This window comes from Dendrobates tinctorius, unplaced genomic scaffold, assembly GCF_039654945.1.
Source record: "Dendrobates tinctorius isolate UK_male_01 unplaced genomic scaffold, ASM3965494v1 ptg000044l, whole genome shotgun sequence".
Lineage (NCBI taxonomy): Eukaryota > Metazoa > Chordata > Amphibia > Anura > Dendrobatidae > Dendrobates > Dendrobates tinctorius.
This window is the reverse complement of record NW_027361712.1, coordinates 31,556,715-31,567,500: the sequence shown is the minus strand read 5'-3', so window position 1 is coordinate 31,567,500 and position 10,786 is coordinate 31,556,715. Positions and strand designations below refer to the sequence as shown.

Sequence of the window (10,786 nt, the reverse complement as noted above, 5' to 3'; positions counted from 1 at the left end):
CATCGTACACCTCTGGGACGTCCGCAGTTGCAAAGGAAGCTGCCATCAGAGGATCTTGATGATTTGTGTACCCAAGTTTATTCAGCGCAATAGAACATTCCTCAGACAGTCATTAATAACCTCAATGGTATCATGACAAGTTGTATAACTGCATGTATTTCTCCACAAGATGCTCATACTCCATACTGAATAATTTTACATGGTTTTATAATGTTTTATATTTACATCTTTTGCATTTCATTAACAGGTCTATTTATCCTATGATTTCCAAGATGCCATGACTTTCTTCTTTGTGTTACTATAAATGTGTATCTCTCGATCTTTACTTACAATTGATGAAGGGGTTACTTACTGGCACTGACACCCGGCCAGGAGCAACAGCACCAATGATGAAACGGTGAACAGTATGGGCTCTAGTTAAGGCCCATGCTCTTTAGATGCAAGTTGGAGAACTCTGTTGGGAACCACTATCTAAGGTGTAGCGGGTTACATTGGATTTTAGCATGTCTGAGCCTTTGTTGCAGTGGGAGGTAAGCTGGGGACAAAGCTTAGGCCTGTTTCACACATCAGTTTTTGTCAGTTAAAATCCACTAAAATGGCGGACAACGGATCCGTTCCTGTACTGACCACAACGTTTGGCACCGGACCGTTGTTTTAACGGATCCGTCGAAGGAAGAATTTTAAAGGAACCGCTGCCTGGGGAAGAGAGAGAGAGAATTTTTTTCAGCCGCCAGAACAGGGTTTAGGGTTAAATTTGCGGCCGAGGCAAATCCTCCGGGCATGCGCAATGTAAAATGCGGATCTGGCCGCCCGAAAAAACGTTGCATTGTCCGTCCAGGCATGTCGGCGGACGCCAAAATTTTGGCGGATCTGCAAAAAAACGGATCCAACGAATGACCATCCGTCAAGAGCCGCCGGTAATGCAACTCAATGGGAAAAAAAAGGATCCACCAAGCAAAATGGCGGATCCGTTTTTTTGCAAAACGGCGGATTTTGACTGCTGGTAAAATACGGAGGTGTGAAACAGGCCTTACATGTGCTTAGGGAATTCTTGTGGAAGAACTATCGGCAGCAGTTCCTTTATTTTCTGTGCAGAGTTTAGAAAACCAACCCTTTGCCGATCTCTGTGCCTCCACATCACTAACAAACCCTGAGTTCTTCATGAGAAAGATCTCATTCATAATATACATCTAATGTGTACAAGTCTGTAATTTAGTTTTATTGGGGAATTTCAGCAGTCAGTGGTGGCCCAGTGATTATCAATTAACAAGGAGCGCGCACCCAGAATGAGAGAGAAACATTAGATTGGTGAACGTAATTTAAAGGGAACCTGTCTGCGAATTGTAACACCCCCCAAGCTAATGTCAACTGTGTAGTTGCTTTATTGTTTGATAACCGCCATCCCTTTGTTTCTAGAAATCTTGTATTTTTGAGGAATCCTTTGAGCCATAAGTGCTGCAGGGTTGGCACTCCACTTGGTTTTCTGGCCTATTAGTTTGTGGTCTGCCTGCCTTCTGTTAGTAATGAGCATGTCACTCATGTCTCCCCCGCCTTAGATCTGACGCAGGTGCCATCATTACCTGCGATAGATCTTGGGCAAGGCAGATGAGTGATCTGTCAGTTACTAACAGGAGGCAGGCGGTGGGCAAGAAAGCTATACATGAACTGCCAACCCCACTGTACTTTTCTCATTTGCCTAAAAGCTTGCTATTGGGGTTGAAATACTTTTTCCATAGTGGACTGATTATGCTATCATCTTAGTCTGTTCTCTCCTTGCTTCCCTACCACATGAATTTCCACTCTGCAGTTTCCTGGGGGGAATGACAGTTACCTGACCATCACAGGATCCGGGCACCCCTTCCTGACTGGGACAGAGGTGAGTCCATATATCTTTTATTACTCACTATTTGGGGATGTTCACACATGGTGGATTTCGATATAGAAATTTCTTCGACTGAAACTCCGTTCTGTCTGTCTGAATGGGGCTGTTTTACTTGAATGGGACAGTTGCAGAACGTCTCACTAATCTGCAATGTATGAACCTATCCTTATACTGTTAAATTGGCCTACACCTATGGAAAAAAACTAACTGCAGCAGATTTCCTGTGCATTCTTTTGTGGAAATTCTGTTGCTTTTTATAGTGCATGTGATCTTAGGAAATCTCTACATCATAAATATAACCAGAGCTGCAGCTTTGGGAGCTGGAGAATGTGCTGTGGATTTAACTAGTAACAAGCCAGCAGGATAACTCAGTCGGTGCGTTACAGGAAGATTACCTGGCTTTCAGAGATCAGTGTTGGTCTCTGCATGCTAGGTATTCTTACGGCGTGCACCGACAGTGCGCTCTCCTACTGGCTTGCTACCTCTGATCGGAGCCAGCGAGAGAGCGCACTGTCACTTTGCATATTACAGTGACAAGACTCTACTGAGCATCTGTTTGAACTGACAATTTATGCACGCTCCGTAGAGCAGGAAGGTCTCTGATGACTCTTAATTTCAGGGAGGTGGCAGTGGCTGCAGCCTCTGCCCCTTGATGACGCTTTGTTTGATTGTCCCGGTATGCACTGAAATTCTCAAGCAAATGAAGCATCATTAAAAAAGGGAAGTAGCCAAAAAAATAACGTCTCTGTACTTGAAGGGATGGTTCGGACTTTTTAATGTATATTAGAAAATAGATTAGATTATTTCATTAAGGCATTTAGGATGGAAACTAACGTGTTTCTGACCACCCCTTTTAAATATCAATAAAAATCCTGCTTTAATTCCTGTATTTGTGTATTGATGCAAATGTGTCTAATTGTTTTCTACAGACATTTCATACACCCAGCCTCGGGGATGAGGAGTTTGAGATTCCCCCAATCTCTCTAGATTCTGACCCTTCTCTGGCAGTCTCTGATGTGGTGGGACACTTTGATGACCTTGGGGATCCCACAGGAGTCCAAGATGCAGGTTTTGCAGCACAGTATGGAGTGCAGACTCTAGATATGCCAGTGGAGATGAGTCACGAGGTTATGGAGCAAACAGAAGGACTGCTTGGATCTGGATTAACCATGGTAAAGGATTTTTTTTTTCTCATTTTTATAAAAGTGGGAAAAAAAATATGAAAATGCTTTGTTTTGCTATGTTGTCTGCATACTGTTGTAATGATCTTTGTTGATAATTAATACAGGATTTGGATCACCCTATTGTCACTGCTTACAGTGCCAATCCCCCAGTAACTATAGACGTTTCAATGACTGACATATCATCTGGGCTTCTTGCTCATAGTCAGCTGACTACTATTGACCAGTCAGAGCTGAGCTCCCAGCTGGGCTTGAGTCTTGGCGGTGGCACTATTTTGCCTGCAGTTCAGTCTCCTGAGGATCATCTTTCTCCTGCCCCTTCGCCAACAAGTTCTCTGCATGATGAAGACATGGAAGACTTTAGAAGGGTGAGTTTATAATGTCACAGAATTGTAAATTGTTGGGAAGATTGGGTAGAACCTTAAGAAACAAAATGGGGGGTGAGGGTAAGAATAGCGCTCACCTGTAAGGATTCTGTAAAGACACAACACCTGTAGAACAGGACATGCTGTAGCTGCAGCCCCGCGGCTGGAGGAGAGTATCACCCATATAGCAGTTTGGCAAAGTGGAGTTTATCACTATGTGCGCTCAGAGAAAGGGTTAGATCTGGACAGTAAAACAAGGTTTTTGTTTTCACACTAAAACATTTGTTTTTTTTATTTTAATTTGAGAAAGGTACTTTTCTAGCACTTAATCACCTTGGTGATGTAAAAACCTTGCTCATACTCTCAGGATCCAATCCTTTCCGTAAGAGCAGCCCGGACTTTGTGATGATCTCAGCTTTGCCACAAAGTGCACATTAACACAACAGTTATCAATCGTTTAGATGTCAGTATTTATGGAGTATTCCTTCTGCAATTCACTTAGACTTTTAGGAAAGATGTTTTGTAGTTTCATACAACTATGACCTATTTCTATTCAGCCAAGTGCAAATTTTTCAGTTTTTCCACATGGTGGTGTCTGCTGATTCATCTACAGATAACTGCCCCTAAGAGTATTGTTGTTGAACAAGCAAAGAAACAAAAAGCTTCAAAAAAAAGGAAGAAGAAAAATCCCAATGAGCCTCAAAAACCACTCTCTGCATATGCCCTGTTCTTCCGTGACACCCAAGCGGCCATCAAAGGACAAAATCCCAATGCCACATTTGGAGAGGTATCTAAAATTGTGGCTTCCATGTGGGACAGTCTTGGAGAAGAGCAGAAGCAGGTAATGGACTGTGGTCCTTATGAATACATTATGAACAGATTGTTGTAATGAGTCCATGCCCTTCTTTCTATTTCATTGCTTGCTTTAGAATTTGATTAGTTGAATATTTTTTCTAAATTTCCATTTTTTCTTAGGTTTACAAAAGGAAAACAGAAGCTGCAAAAAAGGAATATCTGAAGGCTTTGGCATTGTACAAGGAAAACCAGATGTCACAGGTAGTCATTCTGAAATGTATTTTCTCACTTTATATGGCCTTTCAGGCTGTAAATTGGCAGTATGGCATCAAGTAGATGTAGGCATGGCCTCCTGTCCTTCCACCACCAAAAGCTTTAGATCAAGGGTGTAGGTTAGGTGGCTGAGCCTTGTGACTCTGCAGTGCTGCTTCCACCAGAATGGACTCTTGAATTGCTGAACTTTGAACTGGACCACCTTAAGTAAACACTGCAGCGTTTTTGCACATATAATGGTATCTCCCGAATAATATCCTAGCTATGTAATAGGTTTTGGTCCTGTTCAGGTGCATGTATACAGGTTAACCCCTTCAATATGGGCACCTGAGATGCTATATGTAGATTGGTGGGTCTCTTCTGGACAAAATCCTGTGTTTGATAGGATTTTATCACCATGACTTATAGAAATCTGTGTTGAGGGAGAGTATAATTGTCGCCATCGAAGGCTTGATACTATTCCTCCGACTCCTGCTAGTGATAATGTTTCTACCTGTTAATGTTCGGAAGCAGGAGACAAGGAAATGAGCTGATGCTGATTGATTCACACAGGATAAACTAAAGACTCTGAAGTGCAAGCTAGTTTTAATGCTAAAGGGCATGAGTTCTGTCACTTGCTATCATTGCATAAGAAACTGAAGTAAGAGCAGACTGCCTCTGCAAAGTGAGAAGTATTATGTAAAATATAGGCTGCAAATGTGGCTTCTCTAATACCATCTCGGAAGGAAAGAGCCAGGAGGTTGAATGTCGTATAATTGGGACCTTAATAAAACTGTTACACATAAATAAGAGCCTCGGCTATTCCTTAGTAAATCTACAGTACAGGACTATATATATAGATAGATAGATTCTGGACCGTGAAGAAGGCGGGTTCTACCGCTGAAATGCGTAGTCCTATCTGCACAACTTTCCTGCGTTATTGCTGTTTTGAACTGCTTGGACCATTGCATTTTAATGGATTTATGAATAAAAAGAAAAAAATTTTTAACAGCATCCTAAATTGCTCACGTTATTGCTGGACTTTGCTTTGTCGTTATATATATATCTATCTTTTGGGTCTACTTTTGATGACCATTATTTACTGATATATCAATTCTTCAGACAGTCGAGTATGGGAATTAAACAGCAATATGGGAAGAAAAGGGCTACCTTATTTTTGTAACCACCTCAGACCGGCTTGTCAGTGTATGTGCCGTGATTTATTACTGTCTTTAATGCTAGTCTACTGTATTTCATTTACACAGGTTGTCGTTGATTCATTGGATTTGGACCCCCCTGCTTCCTCGGCTGTACTTACAGAATCACCAGTTCCGTCTCCCTCTGTTGTGACGACATCAAGTGTTTCGCAGTGTGTTTCTTCACCACCTACACCTAATGTTACCCAGGCACCAACTCCTCCCCCTGCTCCTACACCGCCACCTCAAGTAACGCCCCCTCAGCCCAGCATTGCTAAAATAATCATTTCAAAGCAAATGCTGCAAGCAGGACAGATTCCCACGTCTATTGCAATGTCTCAAGGCATGGTGACAGTAATCCCAGCCACTGTTGTGACTTCCAGAGGCCTTCCTCTCCATCAGTTACAGCCCAGCCCCCAGGCACGAATTACACGTTCTGTACTTCAGGCAGCAATGCAGTTACCCCCTCGCTTACAGCCTCCACCGTTGCAACAGATGCAGCAGCCCCCTCGTCTGCAGCAGATGGCCCCCGCACAGCAACCATCCATCACTATTCTTCAGCCGCCACCACCTCTGCAGCCTATGCAGAAAGTGCGGCTGAGTGTACACCAGCCACCTCCATTGCAGATCAAGATTATACCACCTCCTCTACAACCTCAACCACAGACTGTTCAAATCCAAGCAAAAGCCATCCCAATTATCAGTGTACCCACCTCCCCTGAGGTCTCGGTCTCGCCTGAGCACTTGGAAGTGTTAACAGAAGTGGTTCAAGAAGTGAGTTTCAATTATTACATGTTTATGGGGAAATCAGTAGAGATGGATGGACTGCTGCCTCCTTTCTGTGAAAAGTTGGGGCACTTTAGGGGAGGGTGTCTGTCCAACCTGACAGTATAATATAAGCATTGTAGGAGACATGGCGGCTATAAAATTTGCACCTTTCGCTTCTTACTGCAGCATCCATTCTGCAGAAACTGAATATTCACTCCTTGACGACCTATGACATACAATTTTGTCACCGGTTGCTAAAGGCTGCATGGAGCAGGCTCAGGAGCTGAGCCTGCTTTATATATAGCAGATACTTGCTGTCTACAGCAGAATTTAAATGGTGCAGGTACTAGTGTTGCAGGGAGCTGATGAATGCCCATGGCAGCAGGAGGCCTGCTGAATGTCCCCATACCTGCTATGTTGGTCCTCCTGTTTAAGCTCTGTTGCTCACTGGTCTTATAGAACTGCAATACTGAAGTAATGCTGTAGTGTTGAATGATTGTAGGTTAAGGTCTCACTAAACAAAGTAAAAGTAAGTTTAAATCCACTCCCCTTTTTCCCATTTAAAAATGTGGGGGAAAAGCCTGTTTGTTTTCATCATATTGAAAGTCTAATCTAGCAGAAGTATTTACTGTATATACTCATGCATAAGCCGAGACTTTCAGCCCATTTTTTGGGGCTGAAAGTCCCCCTCTATCGGCTTATATGCGAGTCATATACCGGGGGGGAGCGGGGGTGTCAGAGATCATATTCACCCCCTCCTGGCTTGTCTCTGCAGCCCCCCCTGCTTGTTAAATGTTCTTGGTGCCCCTGCTCTTCCTGCTTCAGTGGTCACGTGGTACCGCTCATTAAAATCATGAATATGCGCATATACATGACTTTAATGAGCGGTACCACGTGACTGCTGAAGCAGGAAGAGCAGCGGCGCTGAGAACATGGAACAAGCAGGGAGGCTGCAGAGACTAGCGCTAGGAGGAGGTGAGTGCAGAGGCAGCAATGCTGATGAGCAGCGGGCAGTGACGGAGGTGAGTATACAGTGTTTTTTTTGTTTTTTTTGTTTTTTTTTTTGTAACGGAGGCAGCGGCAGCAGCAACATGATGGGGCCCACTCTCTGTGCACCCTAGTTTTATATGTGAGTCAATATGTTTTCCCAGTTTTTTGTGACAAAATTAGGGGGTCGGCTTATACATGAGTATACGGTAAGTGTTTAAGCTGTACAAGAAATGGCAAAAAGAGAAAAAAAAATTGATACACCAGAATTACTGTTTTCAGCTTCTTACAAAAAGTTTTTATTGTATGCACCCAAATAAATGATGTAATTAAAACCACGGCCCAGATTTATCAAAATGATAACCCCAGAATTCCTGTGGGTAGAACAGTGCACTCAGCTTCTTGGCTACACCAAGGGTGCTCCCTAATTATCATGCTTGATGACATTTCAGTTTCTGCAGAACGATTAGAACACTTAAGGCGTCCTTTTACAAGGCTTTGTGCTTGGTTTATACTGTCAGCCTGGGCTGAAATACTCAGTTTAAAGGTGTTGTCTGTGACTTTTCAAAGTAACTGGTTGGCTTTAAAGCTATAGCGAGGGCAGAAAATGGTATACAAATACAGGGAGAAAGAAGAAAAAAGCAAACTAAAACTTTCCTGGTAAGTCACTTGTTTGTCTCATTGCCTTGGTGCTGCAATGATGGTCTCATGTTGCTCATTCATGTGACTGCTGCAGCTAGTAAGTTTACATTTAGTAATGGCATGACCATAGAGGAGATGGGAGGATATATTCTAATGATTGCTTTCTCTAGGAATCTCCCCCTTCACAAATGGATGTTCAGCTCGTGAGTGGTTCTCCCGTACACAGCCCATCGCCCCAGCCACGATGCATGCGCTCTGGATGTGAGAACACTCCTGTAGAGAGTAAGGATTGGGATAATGAGTACTGCAGCAATGAGTGTGTGGTGAAGCATTGTAGGTGAGTCCTCTGCACGTATTGGATACTTCTGTGTTTACAAAAATCTAGATTACGCCCCAGGGCTATATCTGTTTTACTATTCTGGATTTACACACCATTGACATATATAGATGGATATAATCTTTTTTTTTTTCTTCTGCCTTACAGGGACACATTTACGACTTGGCTTGCAGCTCGAAATCAAGGAACACTTGCTTCAGTGAAATAACACTGGTTATGCTTTGTGAAAGGAAAGTGGTTGTAAACGATCAACTAATGCCAATATGTATAGGAAAAAAAGAAAAACAAAACATGTTTTTTTAACTCTTCTGTATATATGATCTGAGCAAAGCAAGGACTAGATGGTGTAAAGTAAATTTTCCCGACTCCTGTGCCAGAGGACATGGAGTGGGTAACTGTGTTCTTTGTCTATTTCTCTTTTCTGCAATGAAGCGATGACCTTGTAACCAGAGGTAGGAGGGTGGCACACACAGGATATGTTACACTGCTGTCATGGAGTCTGAAAACAATTGACATGCTTCCTTAGAGCAAGAATCACGTTCACCACCAATCTGTAGTGTTTTCTATCACTTCTCAGCCACTCAGATGTTCGGGAGCCTTTATGGATGCATTCTCATTAGACTAAACAGTTCACCATTTTGTGGCGCCATCTGTAATTAAATGTTCTTCCAGATATTTTGAAGATGTCACACTTATATCCTCATAAGTAGCCTTTTTAATGCTGATTTCACAAGAGGCCTCGTGAGCGTCTTTTACAGGTCGAGACTCTTCTGGAAGGCCGGAGTACAAAGGTGTTCTGAATGGTTTTAGCACCCACTGTGGAGTTAGAAAGTCACTTTGTTTTAATTTGGGACTGCATCATTTTCTCCTGTAAGGTTTCCAGTCATTCATTCTGTACAAAGGGCTTTTATGATCACTTGCACATCCATTGATTTGGAGTGTTTATAGTTCTGTGTGCTAAAGGGATCCTCTTGGTGCAAGATACATGATTTGCTTGCAGATATAGTGAAAATCTGCACTCAAACCATGTCTATCAGGCTTACTGGAGTAGCGGCTACAGGGAAAAAATTTAAGTTATATTCTCCTTGCAGCCTCTTGTGTCTAGTCGTCAGGGCAGTGCAGGTAACGGTTATGGTCACCACTTACTAGTCAGTGACTATGCTGTAATCACTCCCACGCACATGTAGTAACCTGTTCTGTACATATTCTGCAGAGCAGGCTCTTGATGTGCTGGGGTGTGGTCACTGTACTGAGTAGTGTCTGTTACATTCCCCCCCACCCTCTGCAGTGCCCCCCAATGACTGGACGCAAGCAGCTGTAGAGAGGATATAAGTGCTAGACACAATTTAAATGCTGTTTACCTGCAGATAACTTCCACAATGGTAGGTACATGGCATTTGTGGAGGGGGTGATGGCTACCTTTTATGTATATTGACAGGGGTTAGACTGTAATATTTGCATTTGGTCCTCTTTTACATCTCCACTTGGCTGTGCTCATTACTCTGGGGAGTTTGGCAGGGGTTAGTTAATAAATCATTTCAGCAGGAATGGCCATACTAAGAACATTATTTGTGGTATGGTGGGACATGTCCCCAAAAAAACAAAGCAAATGATTTGTTAGTTTTGCTGATATTTAATTAAAGTCCACCGTTGTGGCAACCAGGGCAAGGACATAGACAATCTAGCAGCTATGGTGTAAGGATTGGGCTCCAAATACTGGTGCTAAGGTCTGGTACAATAGATTTTGTTTGCCTTCTCTATTCACTGTGGTATGAGTTAATGACAATCTGGTAAACGGAAGATTGGCAATAACATTTTATGTAACTTAAAACAAAACCTACACTAAATGTTTTCCATTACATAGGACAGGTGTACATAAAGGGTATGGCTCCTTTTGCAATCATTTTAATGTAAAAAAAAAGTAATTATCCTTTTAAAAATAGCATTTTCTTGTGTTTTATACAAATCTAACAATAATGATGATATATGGATATACACATATATATATACACATAGAGGCGCAAGTCGTTAAATCCCACTACCAGCAGCAGCAAATATGGACAAAACCACCTAATTTGTCCCAACAAGAAAAAGTATTTACATATAATAGCTACTTGCGCTAGCTTGGTAGACCCAGGAGAAGCATGTATATAAATTTGGATGTGTATAGTAAATGCACCCGCTTCTATACCCAAGCAAGGTGATAGCGTCCCACAATAGTTAAAAAACAGCGCTATATCAAATCTCAACACAAACAGGACAATACCTTCATTCGCATAGAATACGAGATGATTAAGAAAAATCCTTGCTCCGCAGTGTTCCAATGAAAAGGCAGCAGTTCCAGCATCGGTGGTTCAAACGATAAATCCAGCAGTGCAAGT

General features: G+C 42.5%; 1 protein-coding gene across 4 annotated transcripts in view; it reads left to right on the top strand.

The window, feature by feature from the left end:
• Nucleotides 1-9,080, top strand: part of TOX4 (TOX high mobility group box family member 4) — a 26,672-nt gene extending 17,592 nt beyond the window's left edge. For all 4 annotated transcript variants that reach the window (XM_073575483.1, XM_073575481.1, XM_073575480.1 and 1 more), the window contains 8 exons: nucleotides 1,808-1,876; nucleotides 2,812-3,054; nucleotides 3,171-3,431; nucleotides 4,042-4,269; nucleotides 4,404-4,484; nucleotides 5,741-6,445; nucleotides 8,239-8,405; nucleotides 8,553-9,080. In XM_073575483.1, coding sequence (XP_073431584.1) covers nucleotides 1,808-1,876; nucleotides 2,812-3,054; nucleotides 3,171-3,431; nucleotides 4,042-4,269; nucleotides 4,404-4,484; nucleotides 5,741-6,445; nucleotides 8,239-8,405; nucleotides 8,553-8,613 — 1,815 coding nt within the window. In that variant the 3' untranslated portion in view covers nucleotides 8,614-9,080. The remainder of the gene's footprint in view (nucleotides 1-1,807; nucleotides 1,877-2,811; nucleotides 3,055-3,170; nucleotides 3,432-4,041; nucleotides 4,270-4,403; nucleotides 4,485-5,740; nucleotides 6,446-8,238; nucleotides 8,406-8,552) is intronic.
• Nucleotides 9,081-10,786: the final 1,706 nt, after the last annotated feature.